Source organism: Falco peregrinus, chromosome 12, assembly GCF_023634155.1.
Source record: "Falco peregrinus isolate bFalPer1 chromosome 12, bFalPer1.pri, whole genome shotgun sequence".
Lineage (NCBI taxonomy): Eukaryota > Metazoa > Chordata > Aves > Falconiformes > Falconidae > Falco > Falco peregrinus.
This window is the reverse complement of record NC_073732.1, coordinates 23752886-23775125: the sequence shown is the minus strand read 5'-3', so window position 1 is coordinate 23775125 and position 22240 is coordinate 23752886. Positions and strand designations below refer to the sequence as shown.

The 22240-nt window shown below is 49.0% G+C and overlaps 1 protein-coding gene across 7 annotated transcripts in view; it reads right to left on the bottom strand.

The window, feature by feature from the left end:
- The window catches only part of PLD1 (phospholipase D1), a 75928-nt gene that overhangs the window by 38514 nt on the left and 15174 nt on the right, over positions 1 to 22240 (bottom strand). For all 7 annotated transcript variants that reach the window (XM_027794401.2, XM_027794404.2, XM_055816909.1 and 4 more), the window contains 6 exons: positions 10343 to 10528; positions 9876 to 10003; positions 9443 to 9588; positions 8530 to 8638; positions 6863 to 6928; positions 518 to 576 (listed from right to left, as the gene is read on the bottom strand). In XM_027794401.2, the coding sequence (XP_027650202.2) occupies positions 518 to 576; positions 6863 to 6928; positions 8530 to 8638; positions 9443 to 9588; positions 9876 to 10003; positions 10343 to 10496 (662 nt within the window). In that variant the 5' untranslated portion in view covers positions 10497 to 10528. The remainder of the gene's footprint in view (positions 1 to 517; positions 577 to 6862; positions 6929 to 8529; positions 8639 to 9442; positions 9589 to 9875; positions 10004 to 10342; positions 10529 to 22240) is intronic.

Sequence of the window (22240 nt, the reverse complement as noted above, 5' to 3'; positions counted from 1 at the left end):
CACCGTCAGGACGGGTGGCATGGCTCACCTGGAGGTGGGGGGCTCTCAGGTGGAGGGTGTTTGCTGAACCCCCCAGACCCTGTGCCCAGGGACGGCTCCTGGTGCCACCAGCCATGCCCGAGCAGCCTCTGTGCCATGCCCTGAAATCTGGAAGAAGGGCAGAACTACCCCTCCGGCAGGAAATCACGCAGATTTAAGAAATGCAGGGCCCTGTTTTATAGCACAAGCAGAAGAACAAGCAGGTCTTGAACCTGACCAAATAGGCTGCAGGGAGGGAAGGGGAGAAACCCTGCGAGCCAGCCCGTGAGCTGCAGCCAGCACCTCGCCCTCAAAACTGTTTCCCAAAGCTGTAGCATTTCTGTCTGAATATTAATCTTCTCTTCTATCTGGATGGTACAACATTGCCCAGTCAGTTAGCTATTGGCGAGAAAAGCAAGCTATTAATTTCAACAAAATTTATTCATAAAACCGTGCTCTTGGTGAATTGTAACTCACAAAGACACAGCTCACAACTTACATGCCCTTTGGTCCCAGGTCGTGGATGAACGACAGCTGGCTTACTCCAACAAACTCCATCTGGGGAAAAAAGAAAGAGATTCCCCCATCTTTCATACTCTGAAATCCACAAAATACTTTGCTTCATCAAAGTGACTTGTCATAAAGCCAGAACCTACAGAAGAACCTGAGCAAAAGTTACCCACCATCACCTCAGCAGCTTCAAGACAACCAAGAAAAGTAGTTTGGTTGGGGTTTTTTGTTTGTTTATTTTAGATGTGCTTTGGAGAACACACTTCAGGCAACCAGGACAATCAAAATCAAATGTGTTTTAGGGACCCACTAGCACAGAATCACAGAATCATTTAGGTTGGAAAAGATCTTTAGAGACCAGGTCCAAGTATTAACCCAGGACCGCCAAGTCCACCACTAAACCATGTCCTCCTCCTGGATCACTGGCTGAAAAAAGGACTCAAGTTTGGTGCTTGGGTGTCTGTGGAACTTGGCTGGCTGGCTGCCTGAACCCTCTCCTTCCTCCAGTGACCCACCAAAAAGGCTGGAAAAGGAATAAGCACACATCCCCAGAGCTGGGAGCAACCTATTCCCTTTGAGTCCCTCACCCCATGGGCACACACCACATGGGGGTTCAGCCCCTCAACCCACGAGCATCCTCCAGGACCACTGCAGCAGCAGGTCGCTCTGACTCAGCGCTGTGCACATGCCACTGCCCCGTCTGGCATCGGGAGCCAAAAACCCCCAGGAAAGTCACAGTGGAGTAGGAGGAGAGCAAGTTCAAGCACACTCTCCATGACTTCTGCAGGTCTGCAAAGAGCTCCACAGCAGGCACGGCCTGGGGAGCGCATGTGCCACACTAGCGGGTCTCCCAGCACATCTCAGATTCAAGCAACCTGCCGCTTCGTGCCTCCTCCTGCTTCGGCAGAGCGCAAAGGAACGTAATGACAAGCAAAGCTACAGCGCGATTACATTCTCCTCTAAAAATAGGACTCCAGGCAACTTCAGCCGAGCAGGCTTTTCCTGGCTGTACAGCAGGACATTCCTGACAGTCTGCTGGTTCTTAGCCCTGGGCCCCGCTGGCAGGGAGAGACACCTGCCCCGGGCGTCCCGTGCAGGACAGGGCTTGGGCAGCAGCAGCCCTGTGGAGGAGCTGCCTTGCATGGCAGAGGCTTCTCTGCACCCGGGACTTTGAGTTTATCATCACATAAAACTGTCTGAGTGCAGGATGAGTGCCGAGGGCAGGAGCTGCTCCCCGCTTTGGCCGGGCAGCAAGCCGGGGAGAACCCTCTAACCACATGTTTTGGCAACGAAGCTGCTGGGGCCAAAGTCCAGGATTTATCCCGTGCTCCTGACCGCAGTGAGGACATCGGACAGCCCCGGGCCAGTTTCAGGCTATGCCCACCCGTTCCCCAGAGCAGCTCAGGTGCTAGCACCCAAGGAAGGGCTCTCCTCCACGGTGGTCACCGTCACCTGCTCTTTGGCAAACTGACCTCAGGGGCCTCATCCACAAAATCCCATTTTGCACAGGAATTATATGGGTAAACCTGTAAGTCTCAAAGATATTTTCAAATACTAAGCGTAATAAAAAGTATCAGTAAATCTGGGGCAAAGGCGTGCCTTGCAGTTACGGTGAGGACGGCTCAGGCTGCCCTCCCAGCACCATCCCTTCTGCCCCACAGAAGCTGCAGCAGGGCAGAAGATCCTTCCCCATCCTCACACTCTGCTGCTCCTGGGACCTTCCCAAACTTCTCACATCAGTAAGGTCACAGAGAAGAACAAAAGGCCTGTTGTTCTCTTCTGGGTAGCCCAAGGACATAAAGTAACCTCTATTCAGCAGAGGGAAATTTAATGCCCTCATTTTTGGATGATTTCAGCCCGTTTTCAGAAATCAGCTAGAACACGTTATTCCATGCTTTTACTATCAATCTTGCTATCGCTGTGCTCACCACTCGTTCTGGAAAAGCACCAGGCATGACCTATGAACATTTCAGCTGTTTCTGCAGTGACACCTGGAGTGGGATGGGGGACATCTGAAAACCCAGCGTATCCTGCAAGCTCTTATCAGCGATCTCAAGTGAAGTCTCAGGCCAGTTCTTTGCCCTGGCTCCCATTTTCATGTCTTCAGAAAACGGCTGGCATCCCCCACCAGCCGAATCAGAAACCCAGACATCTCTCTCACAGCAGGCACACACAAAAAACGCATATATGAGTATCAAAACCCTTTGAAAATGTTGGCTGTGACCAGAAAGCCGGAAGCAATTTGAGATGCACTGCATGCAGAGAAATAATTGTCCTCGAAGAAGCAAAAAGGAGGAAAAATTACTTGCAGAAACAGAATTACTAATACATAAATGGAAGACTGTCTGGCAGCATCGCCACCTGCTCTTCAGCCAAGGAGTCTTTGAAATGGCAAAGATGGTGACAGGAGCCCATCCAACACGTTGATCAAGCAGTGCCAATTAAAAGCACTGGTTTGTAAAAAAAAAAAAACAAAAACCAACGCATAAATAAATTCCATCAGTTAGAAGGAAAATTCCTTAGTGCAATGGAAAACATCTGATCGAATGATTGGTTATTATTATTATTGCTGCATTGGCTATTTTTACCATTACGCTGCCTTTCATCCGAGGTGCTCGTCACTCACAGACAAACCAGGAGGAGAAGGCAGAGCAGCGAGATGCTTTCATCTCCCTCACATCGGAATTCCTGCATGGCCCAGCTGCCTCCCCGGGGAGCTGGCACCCCGCTCTGGTTTCAGAGTGATCCACAGCCGAATATTTTAAGTATGAGATACAGGCTTAGAGAATGCCGTTTCAATGACATTGTTGTAGCAATTAAAAAAAAAAAAACCACAACAAAACAGCACCCAGACGGGAGCGATCAGCTGCAGAAAGACAAGCTATGAGGTGGAGAGCCAGCTGCAAGGTGCACGAGCCACGGTTTTAAACTGCCCCGTTCTGCCAGCAATGTCGAGCACATGTGATTTATGTAAGCAAAAATGTCACAGAGCATCTGCATTTCAGAAAGAATTCAGCAGCTCCTCACTACGTTTTCATTTCAACTTTTGTTTTTAATTTAGCGGGTTAAAAACCCATACAGAGTTGATTAGCAGCTATGCCTGGCAATAAAAATGAAATTACACCACCCTTCAGAATAATATTGTTCAGCTAAAGATGCCAGTTACTTCTCACACAAAAACCCCTGGCTTAAACTAAACCCAAATTTTAAAAATTAAACATGCTGAAGTTCAAGTGCAAGAACTAAAAATACCATAGGGTTGGACAGGGACCTTTGCCATGGTCTGCAGATCCAAGTGCCATATCAGAGGCAGAACAGCAGCTACTCTCACATACCCCAGCTGTTCTTACACTGTTCTGCTTTCACCTACGATGAGGTTTTTAGACTCGCTCACTAAAGTTCATTCAAAATGTTACAGACACAGACACCCTGCTTCAGCCACATCTAATTTCTTATTTTGCTTAGGCATCTTTCAACTATTGCAGCTCATAAAAAAAAATGATGCAAAGGTCCAATTAATAAATTTTTTTATGTGGAATAAGATAAAAACCACAGGCCCTGTTTCTGATGGTTTTGGGCTATATTCCCCAATTTCCATTTCCCAGAACAAAAGCTTGGACAATTAACACACTGAGATTCCCACAACGTTCATTTAAACATTAATTGTCTTGAAGCACTTCAGCCCAGAAATACTATAAAAAGGTTTTGGAAGGGACTAGAAGACATGAGATTTAATCATAAGTCACATAGCCAAAAGGAAAAGAAAAAAAAAAAAATAATGAAAGGCTATGAAGCCTGATGTCTGGTCACAAAACACGATGCAGCTACCCACCCATTTGTGAACGCCACACAAAATACTCTGCTACAATGAGGGCTGGGAAATTCAGGGAAGCGCGAGAAGGCTGTAAATTTTGTAAGACAGAGATACCCAGTCAAAGGGCCACTCAGTACACCTCTAAATGATGATGCTTCGGTAGGTTCTATTTCCACAGCCTGCAGAAGTGTCACCTAGAAAGGCTGGAGGGTGTACAACCTCCACAGTGCCATGTGGTCACCGTGGACCTGATCTCCCCCCCGCTGGGAGCTTCAGGTCTACAAAACCACTACAAGCTCGACTTGCAGGCTCGACTCTCCCCATGCACAGCACCTGCTCGAGACAGCTTACAAAGCGGGGATCCTCTCACTGACGAATAATAAATTAGCCACAAATGCAAAATAAAAGAAGTAAAAAAAGCGAATTGAATTGTGCAGGTCAGATGTAAAACCACCTCCAAGGAGATGTGATTGACCCGAGCAGGCTCTGCACGAGGACCAAGGATTACACATCAGGCAGGTTGCAGCTTGCCACTGCAACTCCAGGTTTGACTTCACAAAGAATTTAGGATTTTAAAACGCACCTCGGTGTGCAGACTTGATGAGAGGAGCACACAGGAGTCACAACGTGCCCGAGATTAAGCATTTTTCAGTGTCCAGGCAAAAGATTTCCCAACCACGGGAAGAGCAAAGCCTTCCTTTTGTTCCAAGGAGGACAAACAGTTCCAAGGAAAATGCCAGAAATCTTCGTTCAGATTTTACTGAGAGAACGGTGGGGGTTGTTTTGGTGTGGTTTTTTTTTTTTTTTTTAAGGGAACATTTTTCTCCCAGTGCTTTCTTCCAGCATCACCTGCAGGACCCACTGCACTTCTCAGTGCCACCACCACTGGCGGCACTGAAGCCTCACTGAACGCTTTGCTGCGGCCAAATCCAGTGAAAGCCAACAATGAACTGAGAATTTATGTGCAAAGTGACATCTGGCTCCGGGGGCTGGGGACAGAAGGGCGATTCAGCACAGGAGGAGGGGAGCACCCCACAGCTGCCCGGGCAAGGCAGGACCGCTCACCACCTCGCCAGCCCCCACTGCAGCAACCTGGGCAAAAGATCACCCACGGTCTTACAGGAGCAGAAATCCTCCAAAATATTTGGAAAAAAAAGCCACGCCTGCCTAAGAGTGACAAGACAGATCTGCACTGTAAAATCACTCTCCCCCGCTCTGCATATGCTACTGATCAGAATTGCCAAGTTATCCCAGTCTTGCCTTTGGAACAAAAGATGGCTGTTTGCCGCACGCAGGCTGACGCGGCTCGGCTGCGTTGGACTTGGCTCCACAGCCTGTCCCTACAAGCAGCACTCCGCAAGGAACACAGCTCCTTCAGCCCCAATCTGAAGACTTCTTGGAACCCACAGCGATGGCCAGCCCTGGCTGAGCACTTTGTCCCTTATAACGCTCAACACACTGAGCTCTGCAGTGCCCGCGCACGGTTTGGGGGCACCACATCCAGTTAGGAGCTGCCCAACATCTCTACACAACTGACATCCCTCAAAAGAGCAGGATACCTACCCAAGCAAGACAACAAAAGTCAAAAAGAAGAACTGGCTGCTACAGACACCCTATGTTCAGGCTACATTTCTGGCTTGTTTGAAACCCAAGTGTTCCCAGTTCGCACCCCTTGCTCAGAAACGTCACTGAGCTCTGCAGCTACTCGGTGCGTGCCTCAGGTTTTGCTGGTGATACAAAAGATGGAGTTACACAGCCACTGTGCAGCGAAGAATAGGGGAAATAAATTACCACGTTAGGGAGATGTTACAGCTGTGGCTGACAGGTGAGGACTACTGGTGAAACATCTGAGGATGGCTTTCAGAGGAACTATTTTTGCTTAAAATAGGCCTGAGGTTGGATTTGACATCTCCCCTCATTTCAAGAAGATTACTGACTCGGGGAAATAAGCCAACTACTGTCTCCCTTTGGGAGCGACGAAATACCTGCAGAGGTGGATGGGTATCGCTCATACAAAGTCAGTATCAGTGATACCCAGTGAAACCGCACAGGAACCCGAGATGTATTTGCACCCTGGACCATACAAAAAGCCCAGACTGAAGGAGCGATTACACGTATGGCTTGGACTCCAATTGTTTAAGAATTTAAAACTTCCACTTATCATCTTAACACTCCCCAGATTTACAGAGAAACTCACTACATCATACATGTACAATCAGCTTTCTGGGCTGGACTGTCCTGAGGAGGTTAGCACTGTGTTGTAACAGTGATACATGTGTGTTATATACCACAGTGATATATCACTGTTATGTTAGTGATATTTACGTGACCTGTGAGACCGAGCCATTCACTCTCTTCCTTTGGTTTTACTTGCATTACATCCATGTTGGAGAAATCAGCTAAGACAAAACGCTTGCAAAACGGCTGTGAAGTTTTCTTACATAAGTTGCACATCTTCTTCCAATGAATTCAACATTTGTTAAATTCTTTACGAGTTTAAGCAAACCGATTTCTACTTACTGTTCCATGGTAGTTCCTGTACATCGGCATTTTTAGAATCTTTGTCAAGTAGTCTTCCAGCTGTTTCTACAATTAAAACATTGAAACTTTAAGGTAAGATGTGGCAATTTTCAAGGGAAAAAACCCACAATCCAACTGTCTGGCATTAGGAAGCAATCAAGAAATCAGACAGGCTTTTCAGCCTGAATGGAAAAATAAAACATTATTATGTGCTCATGGAAGATTATATAGCTCAGCAGCATCAACAGTTTGATCACAGGTTCTTTACTGTTCACAGACCCGTGTTTGTACCGTCTACCAGTAGAGCTGTTCCTTGGCACTGCTGCTTTAGAGGTCAACTTTCTTGGCCGAGCCCAGATTTCAGAACAATTTTAAATACAAAATACGTCCCCCCTGTTTCTGACCCACATGAATTAGCTTCGTGAGAAAACATAGCCTCAGATAAAACCGGGAGAGCCTATTTAACTAAAACACCAGGTCCATGGGGCGAGGAGCACAGTGACTACGCTGCCCTGTCCCAAAGCCACGGAGAGGGCGGTGGCCAGACCACCACTCACTGGAGAGCCTGTGCGCCCCCCAGCCAGGAGGGGAGAAGAGAAGAAACCAGGAGAGGAGAGATAATCCCTTCCCATCCTCACGGTAACCGGACAAAGAAGAGATTAGGCAGTTTGGGCATGGGAAACTGGGCAGAGTCCTGCAGGACACAAAGAAAACAGAAAAATGCCATGGGGACCTTCATCCTTCTCAGCGCCAGTGTCCCAGCACCGAGCTCCCCAGCTGGGCAGCAGGGGTATGCATCCCCATGGTGAAAGCTGTGGGATTCCCCCAGAGAAATCAAGGCGGGGACGGGGAAAAGGATCTAGAAAACAGTTTTCTTCCTCTTTTAAATGAACATCTCTCTCCTGAAACTTCCCACACAGCAGTAAAGCTGTGCACAGCAGGGAGGGTCATCTGCACCGCAGTCATGAGACACAGCCCTTTGGGCCTTCGGCAGAAAAAGGATGCTAAAGGGTGAACAAACGTGGGGGGTTACAGAGGTTTTTGGGGGTTTTTTTGGGTGGTGGTGGTTTTGGTTGGATTTTTTTTTGTGTGTTTTTGGGTTTGTTTTTTTTTCTCACAAATAGCAAAACTGCAGTGAAGAGGTAGGAAGACATCCACCCTCTCCGCAGAAGGGCCCATCTGTTAACATCTGATGAAGTTACACAGAACACATGTGCCTCGGCTAAAATTACCCACTTCTGCATCAAGAGCCTGACTGTCATCTCCTCTTTCAGAGGGGGACAGGACTGAATCTCTCAGGTTTTGATGACTGTGGGGCTGCCTCCATCACACAACTTGGCCCTGTGAGCTGCCTCTGCTACCTTTACATTGGAGCAGGTGGAAGGAGAGGAACCACCACTCTGGGCATCATGGTTTTCCTCCATGGCAGAGGAAAACTTCACCGGTACGAACCCCAGGAGCATCCTCCTCCTCTTGGCTCAGAGGAGAATTTAGCGTTAAAGCTGGACTCGTCAAAGCCCACGTTTGTCAAGCAAAAGACCGTAACGGTAACAAAGCAAGGGCTTTGACAGCGTGTGGCTTTGGAAGCCAACTGCCTGGCATCGCTACGCCCGCCGGACCTCCCCCAGCACATCCCTCCGGCCCCGCGCACCGAGCCAGGCGCTTACCCTTCTGCTGGAGAAGTGCTCCTCCCGCACTGTGCTCTCCGCGGTGTGCGGCAGGCTCGGCATCTGCCTCGGTTCTCCCCGTTTGATGGATTGTCTTCTCACCGTGTGGCTGGAAGGAAAACCAAACCCCGATGTCAAGGCTAAGCGCTGCGAGCGTGTGCATGCCTCCATACGTAACCCTTCTGCAATGCTTTTAGTTTTCCTATCCAAGCTCTTAAAAACTGAGATGGGTGGGCAGGAAAGAAAGAAAAAAAAAAAAGCAAGCATGGATTCATTTAAGAAGCCAGTATGCTCCAACTGGCTCACAAATTAAAATATAACAGATAAATATAAGAGTTTGATTTTTGAGGGTCCTCTTTTAACCCTTACAAAGGAAGGGAGCCTAAACCCCTAGTTTTACGGCATCATGTTCCCCCAGCCCTTAAGTCCTCATAATTTCACCTTTCCTATGATCATCTCCCCGCATTTCTTCGCATCAGGAGGCTCTCGCTGACCCATACCACTTCTCTTTCCCCTTGTGCTTCCAGCCACCTCGAGCACCCACCCCATGCCAGGGACCCCCGTACCGCCCACAGCCAGCCCGTGTCTGCAGAAAGCCACAGTGCACCAACAATTTTTACAACATTAACTCTTTCCCAAATTCAAGGCAAATTCAACTCAAGAGCTGATGACCTGGGACCCACATGCTCTCTGCGTCAGCAGAGGGATGCTTGTGCCACTTAGGCTACAGCTGCTAACTACGTAGAGATTAAATATTTTTATTATAGCTGCTAAATATTTGTAGAGGCTAAATTCTCCCGCCCTCTCCTCCTTACAGCAAAGTAAATGGGATGAGTGAAGCCAAACTGATGTGCTATTAAAAGAAGACCTCATCTTCCCAAAGCCCACGGCGTCTGCAGGGCTGAGCACTCACCTCCTGGTGGGGATAGGGATGCGCACGAAGGCTTTGTACCTCAGCAGCTCCCTGTGCAACTCCTGGAAGTGCTTGAACTTCCTTTTCACCTGCCAGGTGAACTCTCCATGGGTCAGCTCGATGGTGTAAACGTTGGGGCTTGGTACCTGCAGAGGAGAACACCACAAGGCATGCGGCTTTGCAACAGTCATTTTCTTGCAGCTGCTCACCTAAAGGGCCCTCATTCAGTTTTACTTGAGGATCATTCTGTCTCACAATTTCTCGTTCTGCTTTATCAGGTTTCATAGACAGATAACCTTCTCTCTCGAGTGTTTTCTGAGACACAGGCATTCCTGCTTCTGCAGCCCACGAACAAACACCCGCAGAATTAACCCACAAAAAGCATTTTAATACAGTTGTACAGAAATTAAACAAGATTTCTGGAAGTTCTGACCTTCTTTGTGGAAGTAAAGCGTTCCACTTCCAACACACGCACTCGAACAGGACATCCCGTGAGGTACGTCTGCGTGGCCGGCTCTTTGAACGGATGGGTGTGATAGATGGCAGAGAAAGGAATGCACGCTGGAAGGACCACAAACCCCATTAGTTCAACAGCCTCGTAACAACCAACAAGGGCATGAAAGACAGCTGCAATACTTTAACATGGGAGCATTTACACGGCAGCATTAATTCCACTAAAATATACCAGGTTTTATTTAAGAGAGCTTGGAGATAAACTTTCACAGAAGGGAGGTGACTTGAAGAATTCAAGCGCTGAGAGTAATGCCTCCTGGTCCTAAATAAACCAGGTTCAACAGCAGGGTTCGGTGAAACCACTGAGGTCGTACCCTACCTGTCAGCAGGTTATAGGTTATTAAATCCAGGCAAGACAGAGGTGAGAACGTACAGCTGCCAACTCACCAGTGCCTTTTGGGTCATTTAGCACCTCCGCATCGACCTCCTCCCCCTCAAGGTGGAGCTCCCTGGTGTCCAGGCTCTCGATGATGTTGCTCATGTCTGCAGCGATCTTCTTCAGCGTCAACGTAGCTGCATGGCTTTCATCTCTCAGTGACATCTCAGGGACCTGTGCGCCAGAGCCACGGGGCACTGGGGAGGAAGGAGGAGCAGAGCTGTCATCACTCCCTCTGTGACACCTGACACTGGTCTGGGTTGGAAAGGACCTTAAAGATCACAGAGTTCCAACCCCCTGCCCCGGGCAGGGCCACCTCCCTCCAGCCCAGGTTGCCCCCAGCCCCGTCCAGCCTGGCCTTGAGCCCTGCCAGGGACGGGGCACCCACAGCTGCTCCGGGCAGCCTGGGCCAGCGCCTCCCACCCTCATTTCTCCCTAATATCCAATCTAAACCTACCTTCTTCTGGCTTAAAGCCATTACCCCTTGTCCTGTCACTACATGCCCTTGTAGAGAGCCCTTCTCCAGCTCTCTTGCTGGCCCCTTTAGGTACTGGAAGGCTGCTATAAGAGCCTTCTCTTCCCCAGGCTGAACCACCCCAACTCTCTCAGCTTGTCTTCACAGGAGAGGTGCTCCAGCCCTCTGAGCATCTTTGTGGCACCCAACCACCCCCACCTCGCACGCCCAATGCAAAATGCCCAGCCCTGCAGCTACAGAAAACCACTGCCCAGGGCAGCTGGAGCAGTGACAGTGCACAGGTAGCTTCAGGCCAAAAGGGAAAACTTCCCCAGTGCCAGTGACCACAGGACTCGTACACTCGGGTTGTACGTTAGAAGGGAAAACACACAGTATTGCACTTTCCAGCTACAAAAACCTGCAGAGGGTTGGTTGTGGCTTAGGAATGCCTTCATTTCAAAGGGAAAGCAAGGAACTTTCTGCATCAACTTGCTTGATCATCTCAGCTAGCTCTGTAATAACGGTGATGCATCAGAAAAAGTATAAATTATTAATGCCCAGCCAAATCCTAGGCTTAAATCACATGACACCGCGCTTCCCAGGTTAGGCTGCACTGAGGAAAAACTCACTCAGAAAATCAGGAGAGGTTTTGTTAAGTGTTCTTCCTTTCATTGAACTAGTGACATCAACTCCTGGCATTGATTTCCTCCATTTCTGTGCACCTTATACAACTGCCCGTGGCATCTGCACGTCTCGTGCTCTCCCACAGCTCCATCCTTTCAGCAGGCTCAACAGTTAATGCCACGAGGGCTCCGGTCCAGGGAGCACAGCAGGGGCAGGGGCACCCCAGTGCCCGCAGAAAGCCTGGGAGCAACACCGGTGGGCACCACAGCGTGTCTTTATGCTCACCACCTCTAACAGCCCCACACCGAGCTCGCACCTCTTGCACAGCCCAGGGGGCTGCAGGGGACCAGCCCACCAGCCCTGGTGGCAGGGGCAGTGGGGAGGCTGTTGCCTGGCCAGGGCAGTCAGGCGGTGCCTCTTGGCCATGTCAGGCACTCACAAATACAGCACTTCCCATCTTCACCCCACCCATCTGGGCCAGGAGCCTGAATCAGGGCAAAAACAGGGAAGGAAGAAGAAAAAAAAAAATAGGGGAAAAAAAATGATAAAAAAAAAATCAAGATACAAAGCACATCCACTAACACCAGTGCAAACTTTCAGTGCTTGCATGAGTATTTGCAAAGCTTCTTCCTCCTCCAGGCTCTGCAACAGCCATGGGGCTGTGGACCCACGCTGGTCCCTGCATGCAGCCAAGCTCCAGCTCCTGGGCATCTCTGTGACAAAAAGTCCCTTCAGTCTTTGCTCTGCTCTGCAATAAATGTCACAGCTCGACAGCTACACTGAAAAAATATGGATGGGACAAACTGGCAACATTTTACAGAAGCCAGTACAAGGATGCTCATTTATACTTGTGGAAGCTCTTGCACTGTGAGACAGAAAGATTAAAAAAAAAAAAAAAAAAGAAAGAAGTGTGACGTTTCTGATGTTAAATTCTGCAAAGAACACTGCGCAATTATTCTTGAGTGAGCTCCACAGAAAGAACTGGATATGCTGTAATTTGGAAATCATTTAACATTTTATAATTCATGTGTTTAGCTGCTTTTGAAAGAACATTCTTTATTATTCTTTGCTCTTGAAACAAGTATGTAATTTTATTAGTATGTAAGACTCATATCATGTAAGCTGAAAAACATGTTAAAATCAGTTGCCTTCAGAAAATAAAAAATCCACTTGCACACAGACCTGAATTAGGAAAAACTGGGTCAATCTCTTCTTTCATACCAAAGTAAATGCTGAATCAAGAGCCTCATCTTGAGAGCGAGTGCTCAAGGGTCTTGGAGCTCTGCCACTCTCCGCTGGTGGCTGGGAATGCCACCACAGCCCAGGCGGCTTTAGGATCAGACTGGGGGCTCGCTGGGACCAGCACTGCAAGAGACCCGCCCGAGTAATCCAACTGCAAAGCCACACACGTGTCCACCTCACCAGGAGTTTGCAGCAACCCTGACAGACAGGCACACTGGACCACCAACCCAGTGCTGTCACCCACCACCCTGCCCCATCACACAGCCTCCCCGCAGCAGGAACTGGGCACCAGCACTGCCCACACCTCCCTCCCCATGGCTTGACAGAAAGCCAGTTCTCATCCACAGAAGCTTTACACCTTACCTGCTCCCAACACTACACTGCAGGGGGCTTTAATGATTCAGAGAGCTTAAGGTACAGTTTTTATTTTCTTCTAGCAGTGAAGTCATTCCACCAGATATAGACTGGCTTTGGATGTTTGTTTTCCTCCCTAGAAAGCAGACATACAGAAATAGCATTCCCAGGAGGGAGGCCGTGCTATCGGGTTTTCCCAAATAACCTGGGGGGTGGCAGGGGGAGCCCAGAGCTGCCCTACACCGGACAGCATCTCTTCCCCACTCTGCACTGACGCATACAATAAAGTCCTATTTTATCTCCCGCTCAGTACTCCATGCAAGGAATTTTTTTTTGCTATCTCTAGCTGGAAATAAAGCAGCATCTTGCTTTGTATCTCTTCTGTCTGTATTCACATTTAGAAGCAAAACACAGTTTGGGGATGGGGTTTATTTTTTGGTGGGTTTTTTTTTTTTGGGGGGGGGGGGGGCGCTTGGTTTTGTTTTGTTTGTTTTTCAAAGTCTGAAGAGATGCTCTTGCTTCATGGAATGTTAATGCACTTTCCAAAAGTAAAGGTTTTCATGGCCAAAGAGAACACAAGACCAAACACACTTTGTACGTGCCATGCCAGCAATCACACTTGAAGGAAACCAGCAGACAAATACCACACGGCCAGGGCTGGAGGAAGGGCACGCGGACAGGAGCCAACACAGACAGGACGTGCATCCTCCCGCCTCCTCCCTGCCCCGCCGTGCCAGGTACGGCCGGGCTCCTCTTGTCAAACTATTTGACACAGTCAGTTAATGGATAAACAATTAACCAGTGTGTGCCACGATTATTTGCTAAGGACCACAGCAGAGCTGCATAACTCAGGATTATTATTTTTTTTTTTTAAAGCTAAAGCAGTTTTCACAGCTGGCACAGATACGTCCTGGGATAAAGCAGAGTCCAGACACAGTTGGACCCGAGTCAGTCCCAGCAGCAAGACTCTCCCTGTCAAGATTATAGCCAGATTATGGGCTCAAGAGGGAGAACGTGACTTGCCTACAGCCCTGCCAGAAGCCCCAGGAACCCGGGCAGCGGCTGAGCTCCCCGTCACAGCTGGCTGCTGCCGAGCCGAAGCACACCAGGCGAACCCACCCTGGGCAGGGAGGGCAGCACAGGGGTCAGCTGGAAAGACAGGACATACCACGTCCTGCTAAAAGCTTCTGCAAATTGCTTTATACGGCTCTGCTCGGTAAAAACTATTTAACCTCTTGGCCAGAGTTTCCATGTGGATGCTCTTGGCATGCCCATAGGCAGGCTGAGGAATGCGCCCGGGTTAATCTGCAACAGGCTGGGTGCAAGCACGCGCCAAGCGCGGCTGGCCGTGATTCAGCTGCGAAATAGATGGGCTGCACTGGGGAGGCCCTGGCCATCCAGTGCCACTCGCTGCTCACGCTAATGATGGACTTAGAACACTCGCTGATATTGTCAGCTTTGGAGGCTGCAATTATGTGAAGGACAGAGACTTCAAGTGATACTGGCAAATTGTAGGAGGGTGTAAATAATAGGATGAGATTTGTTGGAAACAAATGTTACATTTCAGTATTTGGCTGTTGCCATCCAGGATGGAAAATAAGCAGCAGTTTGTTAACGAAAAAGTTATATAAAAAAAAAAGAGCCCAGGGTTCCAGCAGGTCAAGATTCAGGAATCCAAACAACGGCAAAAAACTGTGCCAAGGTGTACAAACGGGGCTACTGCCTGCAAGCCGAAAAGGAAGATAGGGAACAAAAAACAGGAAGATTCAGATCTGAAGCACTTGACCCATAACAACAGTGTTCAGGACTAAGAGAAGGAAGACACTTGTACAAAACATGACAGCTGCCTGCAAGCTGGAGGAGGCTGCTGCGAGCAGGACCGGTGGGAAAATTGCTCCCAATTGCAGGTTTCCAGGAGAGACCAGGGAGAAAAGCCTTGTCTCATGGCAAAGACACGGGACTGTCCGAGGAGGGGGTTGTGAGTCCCCAAGGCTGGAGGTCTCATGGACCTCCCTGGGGCAAGGAAGGGGGAACAGCCCCCCAGCTCGCTCTGGAGACCCCCGGCACCCACATACCCGAACCTGCCTCCCCGGAGCTGGCACGGTGACCTGCTCCACCATTATCCGGCTCCTCAGAGCCTGCCTGTGCAAAAGCAGCAAGGAGGAAAAAACAATGAAAAAAATTCAGCAGGAAAGGAAAACTTTGGAAAGCATGCACAAACATGGGAAAAGAGAAATAGTAAAAAACAGAAGGAAAACAACATACTAAAAAACCTGTAAAACACCGCTGACCCCACCTCCGCCCAGCCCAGACTGCAGACTAATTATTTCCTCTTCCAAGCACAACTTAAACTCCCTGCCTCCCTTTGCCCGACTGTCCCCACAGCATGTGGGCCCCAAACCTCTCGAACCACTGACATATATACATTGGAAACAGTGACTGCACCAAGAATTAAGATTGCAAGTACAGGAAAAATTACTATAAAATTCAAAAATTAGCTATATTAATCCCTGAGTGCTTGTGAATGTATTGCAAACCTCCATCCTGCAGTTTTGCAAGCCCAGTATCTATTTTTCTTATCTGCTGTTTTGGTTCTGCTTAAATCCCAAATTATCCCTTGGGGGATCATATGACAATCTCAGCCTTTGCTAAAGGAACAGTGTTTTTCTACTTGTTGCATAGCACAACAAAACCCCAGCTTTAGAAACATCGAAACTGGAAGACAGAAAAATGCATATTTCAGTAAATATTCATGAACAGTTCTGTGTTTTGAAGACATTCGAGTCCTGATGTGAAAATGTATGCAGACGGTAATAGCACAGACTACCTAAAATTCAGTCAGCCTAAGTCTATTCTCTTGCAAGTCTCGTGGCAGATTTGCAACACGCTCAGATAATCCCTGCTCCTTAATGAGGTTACAATGCTGACTAGCACCATGCAGAGCTATGAAACTGAGAAAACTTTCATTTGGGAAAGAGAGGAGGAGGGAAGAGAAAATAAATCCAGTAAAAACAGGCATTTCCTGCTAGTGCCTCCCAGGGTTTGATGCTCTACATCAACTCCCATCCCCATGGCGAGTAACACTGTAATCCCTGCAAGTTACCCTCATTCCAGTTCTCATGACATCTCTCCCAGTACAGCAACCTTTTGGCAAGGGCTGTGACAAGTCACCTCTGTTCCCACACTTGGTTTTGTCCCTCAGGCAGCGCGGGCGGTGGGACCCACGCAAGACTCCCTGCCTGCGTGGAGCAAAACCGGCTCAGGCTACAAGAGGGCAATGAGATGGCGTTGTTAAAAAGAAAAAACAAAACAACCCCCAAACATCTTAAGCCATGAATTTCCTGTCCCCTCCTCCTGCTGCTGCTGCTGCCAGGAGGCTGGGAGCCACACAGGCACCGAGAGCCCAGAGGAGACAGACGCCAAAGCAATCCTAGGCACAGTGTCCTCAACAGCTATTTGCGCTGCCTGGTGGTGATGAAGCTTCTCCACGTAAATACTTGCCATTTCATCATGGTTTAGACCTAACATTAGGTTTGGACCACTCCTTCATGGAGAAATACCCTTATCTGACAGGAGCCCTTTTGGAGGGGTTATTTGCATCCCCCCAGAAGAAGCTGGGCTTGTCACCACCTGAAGATGTACAGCCTGGCACACCTTCCTTCCACAGTCCTTGGCAGATCTCAGACCTCCACCGAGCAGCTGAGAAATGTCCCCCAGGTTTGAGGTCCCTACCAGCACCTGCAGAGCGCTCCATTTTCCAGCTCAGGAAAGCCACATACCCACACAGAGCCAGAGACACACGCTGATTTTATTTTTCACTATACCCTCCCCTGCTACTTGTAGGTAGCACATTAAATTTCCTTTTAATAAAAAGACTGAGGGGTTCAAAAATGCTCAGCAATGACTTAACCCCGCTCTTCAGTTCAGTACATGGAAGCCATTCAACCACACGAACAAGCAGCCAGCATGGCACATGGAGACACCTCCTGAAAATGTGCCCTTCTGGATGCTCATACTACAAGGACAGCACAGAAGGAGTAGGGTTTCTTTTTTAAAAGCAGCAGAACAATCCCCGAATCGGAACCAAGGTATTGCTCCCACCCTGGAAAGATCTGGAGCTGGAATAGAACTGAAATATGAATCCAAATCAGTAATGAACATCATGTTCTGACATCACCCTGACCTAATTTTCTTATCTTTGGCCCAATGCTGATAAAACCAGAGTATTTTAGCACACTGTTTCCAAAACAATTATTCTCACAAAGTTCCTGCATTTAATAGTAATACCTCTAAATGCAGGAACCAATTAGTTCTTCCCACTTTAATGACTGCAGCACAGTTCCCTGGTTCTGCTTTATTGATTTCCACAGTTCTTTCCCTGCGAGGCGTGCTGCCAAGCCACCAGCCTGCCCGATGGAAAAGCTAAGTCATGGGAATCCACACGGCCTGTTTGCAAGAGGGGATGAGAGGCTTCAAGATGGGATTGCCTGGAAATAACAGGTAAATCTACAGGAATCCCTCTGCTGCGCTCTCCGTGCTGGGGCAGAGCCACTCTTGTCCCCATACTGGGTTCTGCAGTATCTGTCCCACAGCGTTCGTGCCAGAGAACAGGCAACAGAAAAATGGGGCAGGTCAAGGGAAACGGTGAGGTAAGGCCCTGGTCACCACCGCCGGCAGCACTGTCGTTACGTGGTGACTAACCCACTGCAGGAGTCAGAAAACCCCTCTGTGCTGCATTTCCCCCACACCCAGGACCAGCCTACGCGTCAGGCGCTTCCCAAGGACTCGTTTTATTTGCTTTGCAGAACAGTAAAGCGTCAACAGGCAGAGATGAGCAGGGGCTGCTGATCTCCCACTGCAGTGCTGGTTGCTCCCCCAGACGGGGCTCTGCTCCCCCTGCCCGGCGACACAGCCCTCACCCCGGGCTGCCAGGGGAAGCCCATCATTAGGTATTGATCGGTGATTAACGCCAGCCCCTCACACACTTACTCATCACCATGTTTTGGATTTCTCAGGCAAGGACGAGAGCATTTAAGTCCAGCACTCGCACCCTGTGTTCAGCCCCTGGGTCACCAGGACCCCCCTGCTCTCTGGTGCGGTCATGGGACACAGTCCACACCCCTAAAGCCAGGAGCACTGCACATGACACCCTTGAAACCACGGCAGGGGATGCCCAGAGCCTGCAGCACCTGGTTATTTACCCCCACAGACCAGCCAGCACTGCAGCCACAGATGGGCAAAGGGAACCTGGTGGCAGCACCTTGGGTACCAGCACCATCTTTGCATCCCCAAACCCCACAACAGAAAGAAGCCAAGGGAGTCCTGGGCTGAGGGAAAAGAGAGGCTGGAAAAAGCACTCGCTTCAAAGAGCACAAAAAGTAAGAAGCTCAAAGGATGCAGCACTTCAGAGTGCTGACAGATATGCAGAGCCTGGCGTGAGGCAGAGACCATGAAAGCTTTATATAAAACCCTAAAAGCGAGGAGCTTGCCAGGGCGACAGCATAATGCAAATGTAACCATGTCCACAATGACCAGCGGTGACAAGGACCACCACGGGGCTCACGGGATGGTAAGCATTGCTGCTGCTCTTCTACATAGTGGAACATGTCATATAAACACAGGACATATTTTCATGATCTAAACCTATAGATGTCCATGCGGCTGATGCCCTATACATCATCCAATGTTATTCTGGTATCTCCCAGTGCCACGTCTGCTCCAGCAACCACCACCTGCCAAGCCATATTTCCGCAGGGAATTTCGGCAGCTCAGAGCAGAGCGGCATGCTGGAAGGCAGCCCAGCACCTCCATCCCACAGCAGGGTTCGATGGCAGCTGATAAATGCGGACAGATCGGCACAGAACTGCCGCCAGCCAAGCTAAACCCAGGGAAAGCGCTACAGCCGGCGCTCCGGGTGGGATTTGAGGGACTGCAACAGGATCTCTCAGCCATCGCTCCCCAGACCTGCTCCCAGGGTAGCTGCTCTGCATCAAGGCAGAGAGCACAGGTACATGTCAGGAGGTCACCTTCCCCTCTCCAGCTGCAGCCCTGCTGCTTATCGCCAAGTTTCCATTAAATGGGAACGCGAGTTCTCTTTTCTCTTTCTGCTAGTAAAAACCACATGCAAAAGCACATGAAGGTGCCAAGGTGTTAACTTCTTGTTGACTCTTTATGTGACTTGCTCAAAGAAATAAGAAATTGCTGAATGTATCACAGCAACAAGGAGTAGCAGATTGAGATAATTTACTAATGTTTCACTGCTCTACTAAAATGCCACTTCCCTTGCCTTGATTTTTTGGTTGGTGTTTTTTGGTGGGGCTTTTTTTGGTGTTTTAATGGAATTCCTAACATAATTTTCATTAGAAAAAAAAACCCCCAAAATATTTGGCATGAGCAGAAGGCCATGATGGAGCAGGAAGGTAGCACCACAGTGCAGGACTCGCAGCATTCCCATACAAGCGGCAGCCCATTCCAGCTCCCTCCCCTGCCTGGGGGGGGGGGGGGGGGGGGGGGGGTCCAAGGCACAGGCTTATCTCCCAGGACAGCTTCCCTGGGGTACCACCAGCTTAAAGGACAACCACTGCAGGGGTGACCACCACCTAGGTTTTATTGCTGCTTTTGTCCCTCTTAAAAAAAGCCAAGTAGTGCAGGGTGCATGGCTGGGACCCACATGCAGTACTGACGGGTGCTGCCCATCTGCACACCTGAGCAGCCCCCAGGTCCACACAGATGTTTGCACGATGCCATCCCGTGCTGATGTTTCCTGGTGGCATAAATCAATCCTGCCACCACGCACACCAAACATAAGCCTCTGCTAAGCTGTTTGCTTACTGCACCCACAGTGCGTCAGGGGTGGACTTTGGTAAACTCAAAGCACAGGATGAACGTCTGGTTCCTGGGAGCGAGAGGAGCTGTGGCACCTTGGGGACACCACACACCTCCAGCTGCCTCAGCAAGGCTATGTTGCAGCTGGGCTGGAGCCACTGGTGAAAGCCCTGTGACACAGGGCAGCCACTTGCATCACCCCAAAACGCTCTGTACCCCTGCCCACAAACCTGGATTTTGCACCTTTCCAAACTAAAGTTCCCTAATAATTTTGTTGTTGCCGTTTTTGAACAATGCATTTAATGTTTCATGTATTCTGGCTAAAACTGCAAAGAAATTTGATGTCTCCATCCTTGTCCAACTTCCATTCTTTAGCCTACCCCTAGAGCTGCAGTGCTCAATGGCCTCAGCTCCCAGCATCGAGCTGGGGCACGCAGCGCCACAAGCCCACTGTACAACAAGGCATTGTGCCCAGAGGGCCAGCAACAACACATGCTGGAGGGGACAGCTGGGTGCGTGCCTGCTCCTGCGCTGCGTTTCCAAAAGCGGTTGCCGTGGCCACCAGCAAGCACCAACACAGGCAGCCGTCAGAACCTCCAACCACTTGACCAACAGCTTCACCTGGGGATCTAGGGTAATAGTAAGGCCTCCCCGAAACTGCGTTTTCCTTCTCTCTGGCCAGCTAAAACAAACATCTGAGAACATGTAGTTATCAAGACGAAAAGAGTTGGCTTGGGGAAATGCCAAGGTAATTGTAAGAGAAGCTGCGAGCCAAGCTCCGAGGGCAAAGGTGAGGGCATGAAGTCCACAAGCCCTGTTGGAGGGCTTCAGGTGCCTTTGCAAACCAGCCTCTCCCAAGGAGACTCCATGGCATCTCCATATGACCCTCCATGGGATCATAACAGCACTCGGAACACAGGGTACCCAAGGTACTGAAAAGTTAATTTTTCTACACCTCGAGGCGTTCTGCTCAGTTCTGATAATGGATCAATAATTACAGAAGCTCAGTTCTGGTTTCACAAATAACTCTGGAACAATGGCTGAGGTTTCAGGTTGGTACCTGCCGAACTAAAATCAAACCCAGGCAAATTCAATAGAAAATTGCTCGTTACAAAGAAGTAACTTGCAGAAACAGAATAGCTCCCCTATGTTTCTTGCTTAAACACAACTAAACACCTGCAAATTTATGCAAAATAGCTCATTTACACACATTGACAATACTGACAGCTTTTTTAGAAGAAAATAGATGCTTCTAATATAATTTTCTTTCCTCCTTTCCCATCAAACCGGCACAGCAGCACACTGACGGCAGGCAGGGAAAGATGATGCTCATGTCTGAACTCAACTCAGGCTTCAGCTGCCCCCTCATCCCTCTCCCCTACCCATGTACCAGACCTCCACCACCTCACAAGCAATGCAGGCGTCTGGACAAGCCACAGACACCCTGCAGCTCTCCCTCACATTGTGAAAACTCCTGTATGGTACTCGCCACACGTTCCTGGAAGAAATCAGAGCATTGAGGTTACAACTTCACAAGCTTAACCCTCCAGACCTCAGCACAAGATGGGCTGCTGCACACCATGAGCCAAAAATTAAATATTTTTTTCCCCCCTCAACTGCCACGACCTTCTGGACCAGCCGTGCTCAGAAAGGTAGCTGCAGACTGTTTTCTACATGTACAAAAAAAAGCTGTTTGGCAGAAGAAAAGCAATAGCTTTGGGAGAGGAAAAAAACCCCCTGAATCGGCTCAGACAGCAGTTCTTATCTCACTGGTTCTTTCTCCCAGTGAACAAAATGGCTCATTTGCCATAATTGCTGCCAAAACTCAGTGGAATCGGGTCTCACCGCAGACTTTTCAAAGCCACAGTGAGTCATCTACTATTCTTTCTTGTTAAGACTTAACACTGGGTGGGACACTTGCAAAAAAAAAAAAATCAATTTGCAGGAAACCTGTGTCATGGAAAAATACACTTCAGAACATCTCATGGGGACTACATAAATAGACATTTAGAAAATAAAAGCAATGAGAAACTAAAGCATTTATTTTCAAAAAGACTATGATGCACTGCCTGCTCTCCAAATGGTTTCAGCAGCCCTGCGTGGCAGAGAGAGGACAGCTGAGCTTCCTTGGAGACCCCAGCACCCACGGGTACTTCTTGCTGCACCCAAGAAAACACCAAGCAAGGCAGATTTGCATTCTCCATGAAGAAAAGTCAACTGCATCATGAAACCGCATCTTACCTGAAGAAAAAAAGAAAATGCAGGCCCAGAATATCCACTTATTTACCTCTTGTGTGGCACATTCAAAGTTTGTTGAAAGAGAGAAAACTTACTCTTTTTTAATTAAAAAAAAGCCGTGAGGTTGCCTTTAGCCAGGTAGTGGGACACTGTTACAAGGTACTGCCACAGC